This window comes from Mirounga angustirostris, unplaced genomic scaffold, assembly GCF_029215605.1.
Source record: "Mirounga angustirostris isolate CCGP_5_RB_7025 unplaced genomic scaffold, mMirAng1.0.hap1 SCAF_17, whole genome shotgun sequence".
NCBI lineage: Eukaryota > Metazoa > Chordata > Mammalia > Carnivora > Phocidae > Mirounga > Mirounga angustirostris.
Genome location: NW_026991725.1, coordinates 43,335,754 through 43,356,848, shown reverse-complemented (window position 1 = coordinate 43,356,848; position 21,095 = coordinate 43,335,754). Strand labels below are relative to the sequence as shown.

The window sequence follows — 21,095 nt, the reverse complement described above, 5'->3', positions numbered from 1 at the left end:
ATGGTGTGGTAGCCCGGGCAGCGCGTGGGAGTCCGGGGGAGGGCGTGGGCGAGCGGGGACGTCGCGGGAGCCTGGGGGACGGTGTGGGCGACCAGAGATTGTGGGCGAGCGGGGGCTGCGTGGGAGCCCGGGGACGGCGTGGGTGACCAGAGACCGGGCGCCCGGGACCGCCTGGGTGTCGGCGCAGGCCGGCTGGGTCCCGGGGAGCGATGCCCCCAGCGCCACGCAGCCCACGCCGCGCCCGCTCCTCCCCTCCCCGAGGCTCCGCCCACGTCCCGCCCCGCGCCAGCCGAGGCCACGCCCTCCCCGGCTGGCCCAATCGACGGCCCGCTGCCCCGGCGGGGTGGGCGGGCTCTACTCCCCGCGGCTCCTCCCACGCCGGAGCGTCCCGAAGGACAGCCAGGCGCCCAATGAGCTCTCCGGGCGGCCGGAGCGGGCAAGCGGACGGCCGATCCGGGGGCGGCGCGGCAGGAAAGGCGGGCCCCGTGACGGGCGGGGGAGGAGGTGCCCGGCTGGCTGCTGGTTGCTAGCTGCCGCCGCTCGCCCCGCGGCCCGGCCGCTTCATTGTCACCTGGGCCTCGGAGCCGGCGCCGGGGCCGCGGCGCGAGGCTGCCCGCCCAAAGCCTGAGCCCCGGGCGTCCCACCTGGGAGGGCCTCGCACATCCCCCCGCCGGCCGGCCCCGCAGGCTCCGCGCCCCAGGCCCGGCTCGCGCAGGTGAGGGGGTCCCCGCGCAGGGGAGGGGGGCTCGCGCGGATGCGGGTGTGCGGGGCCCGCGCAGGGGCGGGCGGGGGGCCTGCGCGAGGGAGTGGAGTCCAGTCGGCCGTCTCGGGCCCCGCCACCTTGAGCCAAGTCCTTTGGGGGACTGGGAGCTGCTCGGTGGAGAAGCGGCCGGGGGTCCTGCATCAGCCCGTGTGGAGGAGTCTGGGCAGAGGCTCGGGTGCTGGGACAGGCATCTTCGTGTGCAAGGCGAGGTCTGGCCTGGAGGTTTCCAGGGAGAGGCTGTGTTTACCATCCCAGAGCCCCGCGCGCTGATGCTGCCCGAGCGGCTCAGCCGGCCGGCCTGGGTCCGGCCGGCCTGGGTCCGGCTGGGTGTGGCCAGTGACCTGGGGAGAGGAGGGGGTGAAAATCAACCGCACAGTCGGAAATACATGAGTGAAGGGCAGGGACAGCTCTGTGCTCCACTCTAGAGAACAGAGGCGCTGGCCGCTGGCCAGGGGGCCCCCACTATGTGCTTGTGGAGGAGGCTGCAGCACTGAACCTGGGGTGGTGGTGGCGTGTGCCTGCTGGCCCACCAGAGTCCTCCGTGGCAGGGAGGGCTGCGCTCTTTCCTCCATCGTCATTCCTGGTGCTGCCGGTTCATGCACTCATCCACTCCTGTTGCTTGAGTGCCTGCCACGTGCCAGGGACCGGGGCTACATGGTCCCTGTCCTCGTGGTGCTGATGTTCTTAGGAGGAGTGAGACAACGCCGACCGACCTGTGTGGCCAGGTGAAGGAAAACAGAGCGGGAGGAGGGAGCAAAGTGATGGGGACTGGTGGCTCTGTGAGTGCAGGGGAGCCCGGGGACGTCCCAGGGGAAGAGGCCCCAGGCAGAGGGGCTTGCGGTGGAAACAGGCTGGCCCAGTTTGAGGAGCAGCAGGATGGCTGGTTTGGCTAAAGCAGAGCGAGGGGCAACGGGGGGCAGTGAAGAGGTCAGAGAGAGCAGGGTCAGATCTGAGGGGTGTTGGGTGTTTAGACTTTATTCTCTGTGCCGGGGGGCCCTCGGAAGGTTTTGGGCAGGGATGCAGTGTGATCTGAGACCTGATGGAGAAAGATCAGCTCCGGCTGCCGCGTGGGGAGGGGCTGCAGGAGGGACTGTGCTTGTCCAGGTTCTAGGAGAGGCTGTGGAGGGAAGGGGTGCATGGGGAGAGGGCACCGGCAGCAGGTGTGGTGGGGAAGGGAAGATGTCGGCATGAGATCTAGGTCCTTGGCCTGAGCCAGTTACAAATGGTCTGGGTTACATGACCCCTGGGGAGGGGGCAGCTAGAGGCAGACGTCAGGGTTCTCCTTTGGTCTTTTTGGGGCTGAGGCGCCAGATGCACAGCTGGTCCTGAGTCAGGAATTAGGGAACAGAAGGGGGCAGGAACCGTCAGCCTCTGTTTGAATTCTGGAGGCCAGATGTGGGCCCCCAGGTGAGAGGCTGGGTGGAGAGGAGGCCAGGGCTGAGCTTGGGGACCCTCTGACTTGAGGGGTTGGGAAGAGGGGGTAGCCAGGGAGACAGAAGGGTGGCTGGTGCTGGGGGGGCTAGAAGTGAGGAGCAGATGCCAGTCGGGGTGCTCCAGGGGGCTCTGGGGAAGCGCAGGGGTTCCATGGCCAGACTGTGGACCAGAGTTGGGGACCCTGGGTCAGGCAGCGTGACTCAGACCATGTCCCAGTTCGAGCGTCTGCCATGGAGCCTCCTGCAGGCCAGCCTCACAGCCGCCTTGTCCGAGCCTTGGGACAACCCCAGGAATAGGCACTTTGTGACAGCTGTCTTACAGATGAAGGAAGGGCGCTCAGAGGGGTGGAAAGCCTCTCCCGGGGGGTGGGTTCAGTGCTGCCGCCGGCCACCCTTGGGCAGGGTCCCTCTGGAGAGCCGTCCCTTCGGCCCCGGGTCCTGCTCTGACAAAGGGACCCCCTCCCACCCAGCGAGGAGGCGGCTGGTTGGCAGCAGGCTCCCTGACCTGGCGGGAGGTGGTGTGTGAGGGGGCCTGGCTCCTCAGAGGGCGTCCCACCGCATTTCTTGCCTGCTCAGGGCCTGCTCAGCCTCCATGAAGGGCTCCCGGGCCACCAGCGGTCCCTCCGGCGCCCCCGAGGGCAGCTCAGAAGGGGTGGACCTGAGCCTGACCGGCCTTCCTCCACCTGTGACCTGGCGCCCCAACAGTGCCTCCGCTGCCAAGCCCATCGCCCGCTCCTTCTCCGTGGTCACGGGCAGTGAGCCGAGAAGGAAGGCGCTGGTGAGTGCTGGGGCCGGGGGCGTGTGGGTGTCCCTGCGCCGCCCCTGCGCTGCCCCCACCTCCTGAAGAGTCTCCCCACCCTTCCACAGGCACCCCCCATGTCTGTTGTCCTGTCCTTGCCTGCGGCCGCCCCAAGCTCAGGAGGGACTCCCGCTCGTAGACCAGAGACCTAACTCACAAAGAGGTCAAGGCCAGGGTCGGTCAAGGGTCGGCCTGGCCAGAGGCAGAGCCTAAATCCTGCTGGCACTGACCTCTCGGTCCTTCTTGCTCCGCCAACACTGGATTTATTGGCTTCCTTGAGGAGCAGGGTGACCTTTGGGGGAGGAGATGAGCTTCCAGCGGCCTTGAAGAAAGCCTGGTGGGCAGGCCGGCAGCAGATGCTTGGCCGGAATGGGGTGGCCACGCTCCTCAGGGTAGCGGATGACCATGAGGACCAGGCCCGGCAGCCGTTGCCAAAGCCCCCGGGCCAAGCCCCACACACTTCCTCCCAGACACTCACCATCCAGGGACGCTGGGTTCCCACGTTGTTCGAGGAAGATGAGGCTTTGAGAGGCCAAGGACCTGGGCCAGTTCAGTGGGCCCTGCCCAGGACCCCACGCTGCTGTTGTCCACGAGAACCAGGAGACCTCTCTCCTCTTCCTAAATCGTTCTCTGAGGCCTGGCATGGCACGGCGTGAACTGGTGAGTGTCTGAAGTCTTCGCCACGGGGTTGCTTGTTTCTTCCTTTTACAGGAGGGGCCCGGAGGTTCCCGAACCATCAACAACCTTCGCAGATCTAACAGCACCACGCAGGTCCACCAGCCGCCAGCCAGCCAGGCCTGGACCGGCCCCCTCAGGTAGCCCCCAGCGCGCTCCTCTCCTGCCTCTGTCAGCCCCCCTTCCAGCCTCATTAGGTAGGGCCCAGGCTGGGCACCGGGGTCTGATGTGACCTGCACTCAGGCCAGCCCTGTGTGTGTGGGGGGGGGCGGGGCAGGCAGGCAGGATGCATCTTACCCCGCTGTATCTGCGAGTAGAGATGCGGAGCCCCAGGCCAGCATCCCCCTGCCTGCTTCTCTCCCTCTGTCCCTGCTGCACCCTTCGCGTGGGTGTCGGGGTGGCTGTGGCTCGGGTGGGAGCCCCTTCTTCAGGCGTGGTTGTCAGATTATAGCTAAGCAATGATGCGCCAAGCCGCGGGCTTGGGGACAGGATTCTGCTGTGCTGACCTGGCCCCTCCCGTCCCCTCGGAAGACCCGCCCGTCTGCGCTGCTGGAGCTGGCCTCCCCGGGCTGACTCTCCCTGCCTGCCATCCCCTCTCCCGACACAGGCCGGCCGGGCGCCCCCACTTCCTGACCCTCTTCGAGGGCAGCTCCGCTGGGAGAAAGAGGCTGGCTGGTCTGAGCAAGGCTCCCAGCGAGAAGGGAGCCACGTGGAACGTCCTGGTAAGGGCCAGCGGCTGAGTCTAAGTGTCCCTCCAAGAGGGCTGCCTCGTTCCTGCCTTGTTCTGGCTGCACCCGTGGGCGGGGCCAGTGGTGGGGAGGGGGTCAGTGTTAGCTGGCTTTGATCACAGCGTGGCAGGTAGAGGAGGGGCACAGAAACTCCCAGCCCCCTGGGCCATCCTGTCTGTGGGGGAGGCTGTGGGGACACGCCAGGGGCTTGGGGTCAGTGGCCTGTGCAGCATGTCATGGTCTGAGGTGGCTACCGTGTCACCGACAGGACGACCAGCCCAGGGCCTTCACCTTGCCACCCGACTCCCGGAGTCCTAGCACCGTCGACGCGCCGGTGGGCCCACGGAAGAGAGAGTGCACCGTTCCCCTGGCCCCCAACTTCACTGCCAACAACAGGTGGGCCCTGCTGTAGGTGCTCCGTGTGGCCCCAGCCATCTGAAGCCCCTGGAGGAGGGCGCTGTTTGTCTTGTTCGTGGCAGGACCTGTGTGCTCTGGAATGAATGAATGAATGAGGAAATGAGTGGCTGGCTTCTCCACCCAAGGGCCCAGGGAAGGAGGCTGCAGGGTGGCATCTTGCACACTAGGCAGGGGCTCTTCTGGCCTGGGGGGGAGCTCAGACGGGGCACACCCCCACCCGCCCTCTCCTCTGCGGGGCAGCTTGCCTCCAGACGGCCCGAGACGCCCGGCTTCGCTCCCGAAGAGCTCGGGCCTGGTGAGGGTCGCGTGGGGCCACGGGCCACTGTATAAGGCTCATCCTTCACATCTCAGAGGGGCAGAGCCTGTTTCCTGGGCCATCCCTGCTCGCTGCGTGCCAACAGTGGGTCCGCGTGCGGGCCCTGGTGGTCCCTGGTCAACCGTGCCGCCCACAGCGGGACAGAACCAGGCACGTGCGGAGCGATGGCCAACGTGGTGGGGTCTGCAGAGGGCCGGGCAGGCTGCGGCCTCAGCTGATGGGGCTGCTGGCCAGGAGTCGTCGGGATGGGCGGGTGGCCTGGAGAAGCCGTGGAGGAAAGTGGGCTCGGCATGGCCGCCCTGGGCTGTCAGGGGAGCTGGTCCCCCTCGCCGTGGGCAGAGGGACAAGGAGATACATTTGCTTCAGCTCGAGAAAGAACTTCCCAACACGACAGCCTTTTATCAAAGGAACGGTCTTTGAGAGAGGTTCTCCGGGATTGTTCCCCAGAGTCGGCGCAGCAAGAATTCTTGCTTTTGACATGAGAATTTAAGTGAAAATTTAATTGTAACTTCTATCAGTGACGCATGCACACAGCTAAAACGTGGAGCTGGACCACAAACTTAAGATGAAAATTAGCAGACCCAGTGCCCTTCCCTCCCCACCCTGAGTCCTGCTCCCCAGGGGCATCTGCTGTCGGGCTGTTTCTGGTGTTTTCTAGGAGGCGTATATCAAAGCTACACCAGTGTTGCTCATCGCCGACTGTCTTCCGCGTGGAGGGCAGGGTTTGCTCTCCTGTGGCCCGCGCTGCACGCGAGCACGTCTTCCCTCCGCCCGCCGCCCCGGGAGGGCCGCCCCGGCGGATGCGCCTCAGTCTCTGTGGTTGTGTTTCCACTCGGGGACCGGCACCAGCTCTGCCTGGCCCGAATTCTGATTTCACGTGGTTTTTTCGTTTTGTTTTTTTGCTGTGGGCCTTGGGGCAGGTTACTTAACCTCCCTGAGCCGCAGGGCCCTCATTTACACTGAAGGGTCCTGCCTGTGTTTGCAGTCAGGAGGGCGCCCTGGGGAAGACGTGCGCCTCTCTTAGAGCAGTGCTGCGCCCCAGGGGGCTGTCGACGTTTGGGACAGGCTGCTGTCTTTCCAGAGTTAAATTTTCCCACTTGGTTGTCTGTGTCCTGGCCACGTGTCCCACACTTGACAGCAGGGGCCCTCCCTGTCCACCTTGCTCTGGAGAAAGCCCTCGGAGCCTGGCTTCTCCCCCCGCCCCGGGTCAGACTGGCCGCCGTCCCTGCGGGCCGCACGCTCACGCCCACAGGCTGATCCTGGCCGCCCCTGCCTCCGTGGGGGCCCCCCGTCCCCCCGTCGTCCGTGAGCACGCCCTCCTGCAGGCTCCTGGCGAGGATGCTAGGTTGTCATGTGCCTGACGATGCCATCACCCTTGAGCTGACTCGGAGTTTGGTCAGCAGAGCCGCCAAAGCCGTCACTCGGGCTCCAAGGACAGCCTCCGGGGAGTCCTCTGCCGTGCCGATCCTGGTCCTTTTCCGGGTCCTGTGTTCTCTCTAGAAGCACTTTGTGTCGCCCCCTCACTTCCCCGTGTGGAATCTCGAGGTGCCGGCCCTCTGCCCTGGGTCCTCCCCACTCGCCTGCTGGCCTCGGGGGCCCCCGTCCCGGACACGTGCTGCTGGGTCCCGGCAGGTGTTGTCCTGTGTTTTCCGTGGCGGTTTTCTTCCCTTTCTTTGCTCTGCTCCCCCGTGAGCGCGTCGCTGGCCCGGCGGGCCTCCTGGATGGACTCTACAGTCTGCCTTCAGCTCTGGGACCTGGGGGCCCCGCGTCCCCCCCGTGCTGCAGGCCTGCTCTTGCCTCCATCCCCGCGTGGCCAAGTGGTGTGGTCCTCGGTCCCATAAGCTCCTTCTGTTCCCGAGGGCGGCGGTTCTCAATCGCCCTCTGACGACACCAGGCGGCCGGGCCTCCTGCACCCGCTCAGGAGGCGGGCTGTGCGCTCGCCCCGACTCCGCGCACGTCTCAAGTTAGCTGCACTGGGAATATTGAAATTGGCAAACGCGACAAATTAAGAGCTTTTCCCCCAGAGAACAAGCTGTTAAACATGTGTTGGCACAGCCTGGTCGCCAGGATGGATTGTCGGAGACTCCCTGTCCTGTTTGTCAGCCCTTCGCACGTGCGTCTGTCCTCAGATGTCTGGCAGAGCACTTGCGAAGGAGGCCCTCCGAGTTGGCTGGCGGCTCACGCTGGGGCGACCGGGCAGGGGCCAGGCTGCCGTCCTGGGGGCCGCTCCTGTCAGCGTCCGGGGCTCTTCTCTGGGCTGCTCGTCTCTCCCGGGAGGGAGTCTTGGTCTCCCGGCTGTGCGCCCCGCCGGGGGTGGGGGGTGGGGACGTCCTGCTGGGCACACACCGGGAGAGCCAGCCTCCTGTCTGGAGCCGAGGGATGGGCTTGGTGCCGGGGTGCTGACCGTGAGGAAGGGGTCGCAGTGCTGCTTTAGAAGAGCTGGGCATCTCCACTTCCTGCGCCCTGTGGGGTCCTGGGGGGCACAGCAGCTGCCCCCGCGCCCCGGGCATCTCCTCCCTGCCTCACCGTGTCACTTACCACTGGCCCTTCTCTTTCTCATCCTGTAAAACGCTGTGGTCATGTGTTTGCAGCTCTCTCCTCCACGTTCCCTTTGTCCACGTGTGTTCCTTCCAGTGGGTTTGAGGGGGGCAGAGAGGCCTGTGTGCCTCCTGTCCCGTCTCGTCGGCACAGAAAGGCCCGTGCTCCGTGGACTGGTGGTCTGTGACCCGCGGGCGTGTCCACTGTCAGGGGCCTGGGTTTTCACGGCCCACCTCGGGCTCTGCTCGGGGGAACGCCACGGCCGGGGCTGGCCTGGGTCCCGAGAAGCCCCCACTGTCGGTGTGGTGGCCGTGGAGGGGCCCCCGGGGCCCTTGGATGATGCCGTGGTGAGCATGCCCCGGGGCTCCGCCGCCTCCGGAGCCTGACGCCTCTCCGGTCTCTCCCGGCAGGAGCAACAAGGGCACGGTGGGCAACTGCGTAACTAGCATGCTGCACAACTACTATACCCCCCCGGACAAGGCACCGCCCCCCAAGAGCTCCAACCACACGGCTCCCTCTCTCAAGTAAGGCCTGGCTCGGTCTGGGGTGGGCTGGCCCACGAGGGGCACCGGGAGGCCACATTCAGGCCGGGCCTGCGCGGGCAGTCAGGCGGGCCTGGGGCTCAGCCCCGGCGTGCGGTGTGCCGAGGAGGCCGCAGCCAGCCCTGGAGTCTCAGCCCGCTGGCTGAGTCTGGTGCAGGCCCGCGCGTGTAGCCCACGCCCCCTGCACACTGGGAGGCAGGGAGTGCCCCTGGGGTGTCTCGGGTCACTGTCTGGCTCTGGGATCCCACGACTCTTGAGACCTTTTGCTGTTTTGAATGGAAAGAGCCCACTGGCCCTGGGTGCCGCGAAATGGGCCCTGTGGGGGGATCGGCTGACATTCGGGACAGGGGAGCAGGCGGCGCTCGCTGCTCACGTCCTGCAGGTGCCTCCTTCCAGCCCAAGGCCCCTGGGATGAAGCCGCGGCTGCCCCCTCTGCTCGCAGGCCGAGCCGACTGCCGGGGCTGTGAGGGGGCCTGGCGGCGGCCGCGAGCCTTTCCTGCCCTTTCCTGTTAGCAACATCCTCAAGGCGGCCGCCGGTGGGGGGGAGAGCAGCTCCGCGAAGCCGCACAAGAACTTGGCCGGCAGCAGCCACGCAGCCCAGAACAGCGCTGGGGGCGCCCCGGGTCCACTCAGACGGAAGGAGGTGACAGAGGAGGAGGCTGAGAGGTGACCAGGGTCCGGGGGCCAGGAGGGGGCCTGAAGCTCCCGTGGTAGGAATGTCCACTTGAATAATTGTTTTCAAACACGGATGCGGACAAGCGCCCACGTCGTCCAGGCCCGTTTGTACTAAGTGTGAAGAAAGGGCAAGTCTGCGGAGGTGCAGCCCCAGCCGCCTGCGGCCGCGGACAACAGGGGGAGGCGGGTGTCTTCTCCGGGTGATGGAAGTGTTCCAAACCTGGGTCACACTGGCGGTCATACACGCGGGTCAGTTTATGCAAAATCATGGAACAGTATACTTAGGACGGATAAATTTTACAGCGTCAGAGCTCACTAAAGCTCTTAATTAAAAAAGCATTAAGTGGAAGGGAGATAAACAAACTAAAGAAAACACCAACAATCTTACGGCGCCTTCTGCGGTGGCCCTCGGGCCACGGCGGCGTTGCTCCTGGTCAGGAACTGCAGGTGATACGGTCCCTGCTGCTGTCCCCCCAGAGCCTGGGGAGCAGGCCTGGAGGAGGGGCGGGTGAGGCCGGGAGCCTGCAGCTCCGTGAGCCCCCCAGGCCCGGCGTCAGCCGCAAGGGCCCCTCTCTGCCCCGTCCCCGGGCCGGCGACCATCCGTGTCCTGGATGCTCCGTTGGGGACTTTAAATGGTCCGGAGAGCCCAGGGGAAGACTTTGCCCAGTTTACTCAGCTGTTCTGACTCGAATTGACAGGCAGTAAGATGCTCGCATGTGATACAGCATGAGCTTGGGCAGCCACCAAGACACGTAACGCCTGTCACCCCCAGAACCCTCCCACCCGCAGGCCTTGTACCTGGCTTCCCCAGGCCTGACCCTGGCCTCGCCCAGCTGTCCCCTTAGGGCTTTGCCTCTTCTAGAATGCTCTGGCTGGAGCGCTAGGCCTGGGGCCCGTCTCTGGCGTGTGGCTCTCTGCCCGGGAATAGCTTCCACTGTTGGGACTGCAGCGTTCACCCACCGCCCAGCCGCGGGCCTCGGGGTCATTTCTGGCGACTGATGAGCATCTGCAGATGGGCATTTTTGTTTCTGTGGGAACGTGCGGCTGTTGGCTTCTCTGCCCGCCTGGGCCTTCGGGGGGACGCGGAGGGGAGAGGCCGTCGCTCAGCTGCCTCGGGTGCACGGGGCCCAGCCTCCGTCCTGAGCACTGCTGTCCCCCGCAGGTTTATCCACCAGGTGAACCAGGCCGCTGTCGCCATCCAGCGATGGTACCGCCAGCAGGTGCGGCGGCGCCGAGCCCGAGCTGCCTGCCGAGAGCACCTGCTAGCATCCAAGCAAGAGGTCAGTGTCGTGTGAGAGCCGTGCCCTGAGGAAGCAGGCCTGAGTCCCAGGGGTCCCAGCCACGTACACGGGGGTTTCTGCAACCTGGGATTGCCCCATGGGTCTGTACCCCGTCTGGGGGCCCTGCTCCCTCCTGCCCTGAGTCAGGGCCTGGATGTCAGGACATGCCTGCCAGTGGCACCCTGGGCCGAGCAGTCCGAGCGGGTTTCCGGCTGCAGGTCCCTGCTCCAAGAGGCAGGGCTGTCTCCCCATCCGGAGGAGCCCCTGGCTGCCCGAGGGAGGCTTGTCTTCGCTGGGGCAGAGAAACCGCAGGTCGGGGGCCGTGGGGTCCTGTGGAAGCCCAGGTCTGGATTGGGCGACTCCATCCTCCTAGTCAGACCAGCCGTGGCTTCAGCTTCCACAGGAGCAGCGGCAGCAGCTGGGAGAGGGGCTCCTGGACCTGCACCAGCAGAAGGAGGCGGCCAGGAGGAAGGTCCGGGAGGAGAAGGCGCGCCAGGCCAGGCGAGCGGCCATTCAGGTGCCCGGGGTGGCCTGAGCAGCGTGGGGAGCCCAGTGCCAAGGCAGCAAATGACACTTGCTGGGTCCAACCCCTGTGCCCTGGGGGACCCCTGCCTGTTGCCTTCCCTGACCCCTCCTTCCCCAAGCCCCTGGACGTTGGGTCCCGGGGCAGCTGGGCATAGGGGGGACGAGGGGCCTGGCTGTGTCCAGGCGAGGCTGCTCAGAGGTGCTCCTCACGGCAGGAGCTGCAGCAGAAGCGAGCCCAGAAGTCAGGTGACCGTGAGCCTGGGCTGCTGAAGGAGGCCCGGGAGCCGGAGAAGCCCCGGCCTGCCCGGGAGCCGGCCCCCAGACCGGGGGGCACCACTCACACCCCGCAGACCCACAAGGCCAACAACGCCGGTGAGCGCCCAGAGCCAGGAGGCCAGCCTGCATGTGCCCCAGCTCTGCGCCCTTGAGGGCATCGCCCCGCCCCCAGCCCAGCGCGGACACCCCTGCCCCTTCTCTCTGGAGGGCTGTAGCCTCTGCTGATGTCCCCCAGCTCCCTGTGTCCCTGCTGCACTGTGCAGCAAACCCTTAGGCCCTGCCTTTCTGCTCCTGCGCCTCTTCTGGAGCTGGATGGGGGAGACCAGGAGTTCTGGGGTCACACCTGTTCCCCTGACCCTTCACCCCAGGTCAGGGCTCCCGATCGTTCCCTGTGTTCCACGCGAAGTCTGCCGTGGCACCTGCTGTCACGTGCTCCGCCTCCCCTGTGTGGCCTCTTCTCAAGGGCTCCCCAGACTTGCTGCTCCCAGCTGGGGGACGGCGGCGGGGGGCCAATGCTGTGCTGTGTTGCGCAGGGGCCGGCTTCCGAACCGCGGGCCCAGAGGACCCCTGCCAGTCTGCCTCCAACTCATCCCCAGAGCCCCGGAAGTTTCCAGACGACAAGCCTCAGGTGTCCATACGGCTCCTCCTGTCTGCCCTCCCCGGCCTCAGCTTCGGGGGGTGTCCATGCCTGGGTGGCCCAAGCCTGACCCCTGTGGTCGTGGGGTCACTGGTGCCAGGAGAGCCTGCCCAGAATGGGTCTTGTTGGTCCAGTGCAGGATGGGGTCTCATGGGTTGCTCTGGAATGCCGTTGGGTGTTCGCAGATGCTCTGGGGTGGGGGCCCCGTGTGCATGCCTACAGAAGGGAGCAGGAAGCTCAGAGGTTAGGGGCGAGGAGGCCAGGCCCAGGGGCATCCCACCCAGTCGTCCTTCTTATTTCCCTGGAGGTGGGTCTGGATGAGCCTGGTCCACGTGGCTACATGGCATGAGCCTGTGTGGAGGAGGCCTCCCCTCTCGCGGCCCCCCATCTCCCCCAGCCTCCCCCCACGGCTCTCTGGTGGTCCCCAGTGGCCTCGTGGTTCTCCCTCCTACGTGTCCACTGCAGGATGCCAGCTCCCGGGATGTGGCCAGTGAGGATCTGGAGGTGGTGGGCCCCGCAAGGGGCAGGGCCGAGTCCAGGGCAACCCTGGATGAGCTGCTGGACACACTCAAGCTGCTGGAAGAGGAACCCGAGCCGCTGCCCTGCCCCAGGGCCTACCACAAGGACAAATACTCCTGGAGCGACGAGGTGACTGGGCTGCGTCCACACAGGTCACGGGGGCTCCTGCCTGCTTCAGTCGGGACCCTAATGAGGGCCAGATGGGGCTTGTTAGGACACCCAGAGTAACCCTGGGGTGGGGAGTGGGTGCCGCCTCTCTGCCCCTGGTGCCCTCGGCAGTGCCCTGCAAGCCTCTGGGCAGCCTGAGAGGCCCTTCCTTCCAGACCAGGTCCGGCCGCCTTCCGCTGCTGTCCCCGCGCTCGCTCCTCCCCATCCTCCCCTGCCCCGGGGTCCCTGAGTGGCTCCTGGAGGCCCAGCCCGGCGTCCTCGGCCACCCCAACGGCCCCTGCTGCTGTGCCCCCTCCCCTGTAGGAGGACGATGCCAGCTCGCTGACCGCTGACAACCTGGAGAAATTTGGGAAGCTCAGCACGTGCACCGGTCTCCCCGAAGACGGGACTCTGCTGTCCGAGGCCAAGCTGCAGAGTATCATGAGCTTTCTGCACGAGATGGAGGTGGAGAAGTCGGGGCAGGACCGGCCGGCCTCAGCGCCCCAGGTGTGGGGGGGCCCCAGGGAGGGACAGCAGGTCCTCACCAGGTGACCGGGCCTGCCTGACGCACACTGCCTTCCCAGGGGCTGGTGCCTCAGGAGGGGCGCCTGGAGCCCGCGTCCATGGGGAGCGCATCTGTGATGCGGCTGAAGCTGGAGGTGGAGGAGAAGAAGCAGGCCGTGGGGCTGCTGCAGAGAGCTCTGGTAACGTCCCCGCCGACCCAGCCCGGCAGATCCTCAGCGCAGGCGGGGGGCCGTGACCACGCCGGCCCTGCTCACCAGCCTGGGTGTGTCCGGCCGGCGCTGCTCCCTGGGAGGGCCTCCGCCTGCCCCGTCTCCTCCTCCCGGCACCCCCTGCCCAGCTGCTCCTCCCGGCGCCCCTTACAGGTGCAGCAGCGGGACCTGACCGTGCGGCGGGTCAAGGAGACTGAGAAGGAGCTGGGCCGGCAGCTGCACCAGCAGAGGGACCACTACGAGGCCACCATCCAGCGGCACCTGTCCTTCATCGACCAGGTACCTCCGGCCGGGCCGTGGGGCACCAGGCGAGAGGGGTCAGGGCCAGCTGGGCCCGTGGGGTCGTCGGGTTCCAGACGGGCTTGGGCCTCACGGAGACTTCAGGCCCACGGGCCTTCCTCGCTGGGCCTCCTCCCTTCTGTGGAAATGGGCGGCACCCTCCCTGTGGGAACTGTTTGATGGGCTGGTCTGAGACCTCGCTGGGTGCTCCCCCCGCCGCCGTGACCCGCCCCCACCCCGCGGCCGCGGCCCCCGCCCCGGGCCCCCCCGCAGGCTCTCGGCACCCGGTGGTTGCCCAGCAGCTCTAGCCCCAGCCCTTGATTGCAGCTGATTGAGGACAAGAAGGCCCTGGCCGACAGGTGTGAGGCTGCCCTGGCAGAGCTGAAGCTGGGGAACGAGAGGTGCAAGCATAGGGAGGCCCAGGTGCAGGAGCAGCACGAGCTGGTGAGCCCCTCGGCCGCGCTGCCCGGCTCTCCCCCGCTGTCCCTGCAGCTGGCCTCCAGCCCCACCGTGCGCTCAGCCCCCGTGGGAGGGGGTCCGTGCCTGCCCGCCCCAGGAAAGGGCAGCCTCGGAGCGTGAGAGTCGTGGGGCTCATGAACGAGACCCCGGGAGCCGCCATGCAGCCTCAGAGCCAGGGAGAGTTTCGGGCCTGCGCCCCGCACCCAGGGCGCCAGCCAGTGGGCCAGGCCGGGGATTGGGGGAGCTGCCCCAGCGCCAGTCTCGGTCCCCTCCTGCCACTGGAGTTCCCTCTGACCCGCTGAGTGCCAGACCCTGGGGCGGGGGCCGAGGGGCTTGCAGGACCCCTCGCGTGTCACATATGAGGAGGGAGGGCTCAGGGGAGCCACCGCCTGCCCACCCGTGTGCGAGCCTGAGCTGCTGCAGCTCTGGGTCCCTGGGCGGAGGGCCGCACGTGTTTCTCCTGGCTCTGTCGGCCGATGACCGGACCCCTGCCTCATCCAGCTTTGCTGGCAGCCGCCGTCCATAGGCTGCGCCCCCTCGGCTGCACCGCCCACGGTGCGGGCGGCGATGGTCCCCAGGCCCAGAGCTGACCCTGCAGGGCCGTGACGCTGGCATTGTTTTTATTTTTAAGATTTATTTATTAGGGAGAGAGAGAGCGTGCACAAGCAGGAGGGGCAGAGGCGAGGGAGAATCTCCAGCAGACTCCGTGCTGAGTGGGGATCCCCACACGGGGCTTGATCCCACGACCCTGAGATGATGACCCGAGTCAAAACCAAGAGTCAGACGCTTCACTGACTGAGCTGCCCAGGCACCCACACCAACGTTTTTAAAGTCCCCCCCAGCCACTGCAGGGGACAGCCAGGGCTGGGGACTCAGGGACACCCCAGTGGGGCCTCTGCAGGCCAATTCCTCCCCCCCCCACCTCAGGCCTCCAGACTGGACCCTGCCTCCATGTCTGGGGAGGGCAGAATAGGATCACTGGCGCGTGCAGGGCAGGGGGTGGCCCAGGGCAGGGGTCTGTGCGTCTCCCCCCTTCCTCACAGCTGCTCTGTGGACTTCCTGTTTCCTTGCTGGCAGGAGATTAAAAAACTCAAAGAACTAATGAGCGCCACCGAGAAAGTCCGCAGGGAGAAGTGGATCAATGAGAAAACCCGAAAAATCAAGGAGATTACAGTTCGAGGTGGGGACCGGCCACCCCCCAGAACTGGTTAGAGGCCACACGGCCCAGAGGCAGCCACAGGGGGTCTTTGAGAAAGGATGGTGGTTTGAGTTACAGCCACGGTGGACCCAGGACAAAGGGCGGGTCCAGGAGGATGGACTTGCCTTCCCTCTGCCCCGTGAACTCCTCCACCTTCCAGGGGAGCGTGCCAGGCGGGAGCGTGGGGGGGCCCGGGGTTCCCTGCCGCCTGGGACTGTGGCTGCTGATGCCCAGCCTGCGCCCAGCCCTCCTGCCCCCGGACACCCTCTTCCCCAGTGATCCCTCCTCCAGGGGGTCCTGCACCTGGGGGAGCCCCGTGGGGCGGAGGGACGGTGAGCCCGGGGGCTCAGCTGTGCTTTGGGCTGGAGCCTCTGGGGTGGCCGGGGTGGGGGATCCCCTGGCTGGGCTGCAGCCCTGGTGTCACAGTGGGGGAGAACGGGGAGTCCCCTGTAGCACTGGGGCAGGGGTCAGCATAGCGGGCAGAGGTCAGGGGTCCCCGGCCGCCCAGGAACTGAGGGGCAGGCCCCTGCGGTGCGGTGCCCTCCCTCCAGGCCTGGAGCCTGAGATCCAGAAGCTGATCGCCAAGCACAAGCAGGAGGTGAAGAAGCTCAAGAGCTTGCATGAGGCAGAGCTGCTGCAGGCGGACTCACGGGCGGCCCAGCGATTCGGGCGCCAGGTGGAGGAGCTTCGGGAGCACCTGCAGCGGGAGAAGGAGGCGCTGGGCCAGCAGGAGCGGGAGCGTGCCCAGCAGCGGTGCGTGTCCCCGCCCGGGCGGGCGTTGCCCAGGGACAGGAGGGGGCTGAGGCCCGAGCAGAGCTGGGATGCGCCGGACCCCACGGGAGGGCGGTGGGGGGGCGGATGGCAGTCGGAGGCTGGTGCCAGGGCAGGAGACCCAGGGGGCAGGACGAGCCCCGTGAGGGCCGCAGGTGGCACCGGGCGGTGCAGGCGGTGCGGGCACAGGCGGGTGGCCGTGGCGGGAGCCCCCAGCCCCGCGCCGAGCCTCCCAGCCTCCGGTCCCACAGCTTTGAGCAGCACGTGGAGCAGGAGCAGCGGGCCCTTCAGCAGCAGCGGCGGCGGCTCTACGGCGAGGTGGCTGAGGAGAAGGAGCGGCTGGGCCAGCAGGCGGCCAGGTGCCCCCGGGAGGGTGTCCCGCCCGCGCCCCCCGCGCCCCGCGCCGCCCCCCGCATGCTGAGCTCTCGCCGGCCCACAGGCAGCGGGCGGAGCTGGAGGAACTGCGGCAGCAGCTGGAGGAGAGCCGCGCGGCCGAGGGCCGGGCTCTCAGGGCCGAGTTCGAGAAGGGGAGAGAGGAGCAGGAGTGCCGGCACCAGGTCTGCAGGGAGCGCCCGCTCTGGGGGTGCCGGGTTGGCGGCCGCGAGGGGCGCTGGGCCCAGCCTGGGCTCATGCGACGGGCTCCCCAGCCAGCTCGGCCTGGCGCGCGCCCCGGGGGCTCAGGGCCTGCTCTCACGGTGCCTCCCGCCCGCCCCCCAGATGGAGATGAAGACCCTGAAGGACCAGCTGGAGGCCGAACGACAGATGTGGGAGGCCAGCTGCACCAAGAAGGAGGTGGGGAGCGGGAAGCAGTCTCCTGCCCGGCACCCCCGGCGTCAGAACAGCCACGTGTGGGTTCCCCTCGTGGCCTCCCCGTGGACACAGTTCTGGCTGCTCAGGGACTGGTTGTCGTGCTCTCGTGTGCACGCTCTGCAAGTGGGCTACTTCAGCCCTTCTCAGAGGGGGGCTCCAGGAGAGACCGGGGGGCCGGGGCGGATCCCTCTGATGGCGAAGGCGGCATTCCTCACCCTCCCTTCGCCCAGGTGGCTGCGCTCCTCATCTTCCGGTGCCTTCCGCAGGAAGCACCAGCCTGCACTGCCAGGCACTCCTGGAACGAGGCCGTGGTGGACAGGCGCACAGGCCGCACGAGGCCATGCCGCTTGGCCTGGTGGCAGAGCCTCAGCAGTGGTCGAGCGGCCTCCCCGTCTGCCCCGTCACCGTGCACGGGGGTCACTGTGTTTGTGGGATATGTTTGCAGATGCAGGGCAGCTGGTTCCAAGAGTGTGGTGTGAAGCCTGATGGGAGTTTCCAAATTGCCTTCCGAGAGCCTGCCCCATCTGGGCCCTCACCCCCCGTCCGCAGGCTTGGAGGTGTCCAGCTCTGCCCTCAGACCCAGGACAGCAGCCCCGGGCAGCGCTGCTGGTGCTCGCGCTGCGTCCCACCCTGGGTCTGACCAAAGGGCTGATGGGGCAGGACAGGGCCAGGTCCCGCCAGCCGGGTGTCCCGCGGCCGACCCTGCACCAGCCCCACCGAGCCCCGTGCACCCCCAGGAAGCATGGCTACTGAACCGGGAACGGGAGCTGAGGGAGGAGATCCGGAGAGACCGGGATAAGGAGATCGAGCTGGTTATCCACCGGCTGGAGGCCGACATGACGCGCGCCAGGGAGGAGAGCGAGAGGGCCGCGGAGAGCCGGTGAGGTCTTCTCCCACCGGTGCCCGGCACGGCCCCGAGTCCCCGGAGCGCCCTGACCCTGCCCCTGTCCGCCAGCATCCAGCGCATCCGGGACAAGTACGACACGGAGCTCTCGGAGCTGGAGCAGTCTGAGCGGAAGCTGCAGGAGCGGTGCACCGAACTGAAGGGGCGCCTTGGGGAGGCGGAGGGGGAGAGCGAGCGTCTGCAGGGCCTGGTGCGGCAGAAGGAAAAGGAGCTGGCCCACTTGACGGCGGTGAGCAGGGTGGGAAGGGGCGGGCGGCGGCCCCAGCGCGCCCCGGCCGCCCGCTCACTCCCACCCCGTGCCGGCCCAGGTGAACGAGCAGCTGGTCAGCGAGAGGGGCAGCCTGGCGGAGGTGCTCCGCCGGGAGTTTGCAGACCGGCTGGCAGCCTCCGAGGAGGAGACCCGGCAGCTCAGGGCCGAGCTGGCCGAGCTGCGGGCCCGCCAGCGGCTGGAGCTGGAGCAGCTCACGCGGGAGAAGCAGGCCGAGCTGCAGGAGGTGCACGGGAGGTGGGCTGGGGGCCGGACTTGGGGTCCTCGGGGAGCATGGGGGGAGGGGGTGGGACCCCACAGCTCCAACGGCAGGACGCCGGCTCTGAGAAAGGGAAGGGCGCTGCAGGGCTGTGTCTCCTCGCAGCTGACGCAGAGCTGGGCCGTCAGCCGCCGCGGTGGGCTCCGTGTGGACGGGGCCCGGCTGGCTGAGCACCAGGAGCGCCAGGGCCCGTCTCCCTGGCCTGGGTGAAGCAGCCCTCGTGCTGGAGGAGCCGGAGCCCCGGGGGCTCAGCGGTGGGCAGCTCCCCCAGCCCCGCGGGATCCCTTAGTCCTTCGGAGAGGTGGACGTTGGGGGCGATGCTTCCTCATCTCAGCAGGGAGCCTTCCCAGCGTGTGTCGGGATCCCCACTCTGGGCTCTGACTCACCGAGGCTGGTTCTGTGGGCGGTGGCCCCGGGGCCGGCCGTGGGGGTCCCAGCTCGTCACCAGCCCCCCCGGACGACCCAGTGCCCACGGTCAGCAGCGCTGGGATGGGGTGGACAGCATAGCTGCCCCACCGGCTCTTCCAGGATGGAGGCCCGGCCCCCCCGCTGCACTCAGCCGCATGCCGGCCGCGGGGTCTGGCTAGGGCGTTGCCCCGCGGCCCACCACGCACTCCCCCGCAGGGTGAAGTTGGCCCTGGCGAAGAAGGAGGAGGCCGTGCGCAGCCTCCGGAAACAGCATGAGGTGGGCCCCCAAGGCCGGGTCTGCCCGAGGGCGGGCGGGGGATAACGACCGGGCCTGACTGCAGGTGGACCGCACGTTGCAGGCCGCGGTGAAGCGGGCCGAGCACCTGGAAGGGCTGCTGGAGCAGTGCGGGTGGCCGCGCCCGAGCGCCAAGTGACCGCCCACCGCCCAGACGGGCCCACAACAGCCAGGCCGGGGTCCCTGGTGCGAGGGGGACCCAGCCTGGCCCCGGCCCCACCGCCCCCTTCCGGCCCTGTGCCCTGGGCTCGGTCATCCTGACGCTAGAGCGCCATGGCCGCATTTGAACAGTAAAGAGGTGTTTTTAGTACTTTGTGTGCCACTGCCTTGTCTCTTTCTCCTGGGCCAGGGGCCAGGGGCCAGGGTGGTGGGGGCTGGAGGCCGGGGGCGGGGTGTCCCCAGCCCAGCTCTGCTCTCATCCTGACCCCCTGTGCCCCCTGCCTGCTGTGGGCCCTGGGTTGGTCCCAGTCCCCAGCAGAGAGAATGCTCCCTGCCTGGCTGGCCGCACCCCCAGAAGGAGCTTAGGGGCTCTTCCCCTGTGCTCTCCAGCTGCCCTGGCCCCCACAATGGCCAGGGACAACGTAGCCCTTCCCCCACTTGAGGACCCGCCCCCCCCGGACGTGCGACAGGCAGGAGCCCCCAAGGAGTGGGCACTGGACAGGCCCTGCCCATGAGGAGGGGGGAGGCCCACCCGAGAGTCAGGAGGGGGAGTGCGAGGGGAGGGCTGCCGGGGCTCCTTCTCGGGGACGCATTTCCCTTCCCTCTGTTGTGGCTGCTGGGGGAGCCCGAGCTGGTTAGGAAGGCCCTCCAGCCCGCGCAGGGCATCTCCCTGCGTCTCCCTGGGGGGAGGCCGTGCCCCACGGCCCCAGAGGGCTGAGGCAGCTTGCCGGGCGCTCACCTGTGGGGCCCGCCTTCCCCTGTCACTGCCGTCCTCTGCCCTGGGGTGTGTCCAGCTTCGTTTTCCTTACCTGCACGAGAGCGTCTTTTCCCTCTTTGGTGCCCGAGCTGGCCGTGGCAGGGAGACACACCGGGTCCCTCTGGCCTGACCCATCCCCGGGTGCATGGGCCCCAGTCTGGCCCCCGGGCAGCATGCACGAGCCCCATCCGTGTCCCCTCCTCACGGGGCTGTCTCGTCCTGTGACATGACCAGGTGGGGAGAAGGTCTCACGGCCGTCCAGTGGCCGTCCAGCGGTGTGTGCCTGGGGTGCCCAGTTCTGGGGCTTGAGGTGAGGAGGGGCGGCCCTGGTCTCCCCAGAGGTCCTGGGCCCGCTTTCTCCCCTGAGCCACTGCTGTCCTGCAGCTCACCCTCTCTGCCAGCTATTCGAAGATCCAGGCTGGCCTTTGGATGCTTTCTTGTCGAGTCCAGAGAAGGGCGAGTGGCTGGCCCCCGGTGGGGGGCGCTCCTTCAGGGGCGGTGGGCACCAGCTCAGACCCCTCCCTGGGCCGCAGCTACAGCCGGCAGGAGCTGGTGGCTCACAGCCCTCAGCCGGGCTCCCAGGGGCGTGGCCGGGACCACAGGAGTAGACGGGTCTTTCTGTCGAGGCTCTGACCTCCCTCCGCCCACCAGAAAAGGTATTTTGTCTAAAGCTGTTATTAGGAGTTGCCAGGGGGAAGCGGCTGTAAATTACTAAACTATGTATTTTTGCAAGTAAGGTATTCAGCAGATGGGAAGACAGGGTGGTGTCCAGAGAGCGGGGCAGGCAGGGAAGCCAGGAAACCTGTGGAGATGGGCAGAGGTGATGCTCCCACCAGAGGCGGGCCTGACTTCCCAGCCCAGGCAGGACTGGCCACCACCCAGCAGGAGCACCCCAAAGCCCCCTGTGGACAGGATGGGGGGACACCCTTAGTTTCTGGCACGGTCCCTTCCCTGGATGGCTGTGGGTTATAGGGGCATCTGCGGGGGGAGCTCTGGGACCACCCCACCTGGACCCCCTCCCCAAGGCCCACGGCACTCTTGGCCTCTAACAACCTGCTTCTGACCCACCACCCTTTTGGGAGATAAGCCCAAACAAATCCTTGAAATTCCTGTTGGATCTGTGCTGAGCAGATCCTCCCTGGCCAAACAGACCTACAGCCTGCCCTGTGGGGTGTGTGCTCCAGCAGGGGGCAGGCCAGGGAGCACTGGCCTTGACCTTTCAGAATTCCTCTACTTCCCTCCCTCTCCTCTAAAGTGTGTTTTCTTTTCTTTCTCTGACTTCTCAGGAAGTGTTCTTAGACCATTGATGGTCGGCCTTGCCCTTCCAAGTCCATGCAGCAAACACTGAATTTTCCTCCAAGCAATGTGAGGCCTTGGTATATTGTAGTTTCGTTATTCAAAATATTTTCTTTCTTTTTATTTATTTATTCATGAGAGACAGAGAGAGAGAGAGAAGCAGAGGGAGAAGCAGGCTCCCAAGGAGCAGGGAGCCCGATGCGGGACTCGATCCCAGGACCCTGGGGT

The 21,095-nt window shown here is 67.1% G+C and overlaps 1 protein-coding gene across 8 annotated transcripts; it reads left to right on the top strand.

The window, feature by feature from the left end:
- The first annotated feature begins 388 nt into the window (after positions 1 to 388).
- On the top strand, positions 389 to 20,672 carry CEP131 (centrosomal protein 131). Of its 8 annotated transcripts, XM_064583237.1 has the most exons (26): positions 392 to 715; positions 2,773 to 2,974; positions 3,707 to 3,810; positions 4,278 to 4,392; positions 4,667 to 4,794; positions 8,080 to 8,193; positions 8,725 to 8,877; positions 10,049 to 10,166; positions 10,540 to 10,683; positions 10,907 to 11,063; positions 11,501 to 11,595; positions 12,070 to 12,252; positions 12,595 to 12,777; positions 12,855 to 12,974; positions 13,158 to 13,283; positions 13,611 to 13,727; positions 14,820 to 14,922; positions 15,492 to 15,693; positions 15,963 to 16,070; positions 16,151 to 16,268; positions 16,429 to 16,503; positions 17,259 to 17,401; positions 17,477 to 17,654; positions 17,734 to 17,930; positions 18,577 to 18,637; positions 18,720 to 20,669. In XM_064583237.1, exons 2-26 carry the CDS (start codon positions 2,789 to 2,791, stop codon positions 18,792 to 18,794), a joined length of 3,303 nt encoding a protein of 1,100 aa, XP_064439307.1. In that variant the 5' UTR covers positions 392 to 715; positions 2,773 to 2,788; the 3' UTR covers positions 18,795 to 20,669. The 8 variants fall into 8 exon arrangements, with proteins under 8 accessions (XP_064439308.1, XP_064439303.1, XP_064439304.1 ...); XM_064583233.1 differs by having other exon boundaries at positions 390 to 715; positions 12,855 to 13,283; positions 17,734 to 17,919; positions 18,720 to 20,671; XM_064583231.1 differs by having other exon boundaries at positions 391 to 715; positions 12,855 to 13,283; positions 18,720 to 20,670.
- The last annotated feature ends 423 nt before the right edge of the window (positions 20,673 to 21,095 follow it).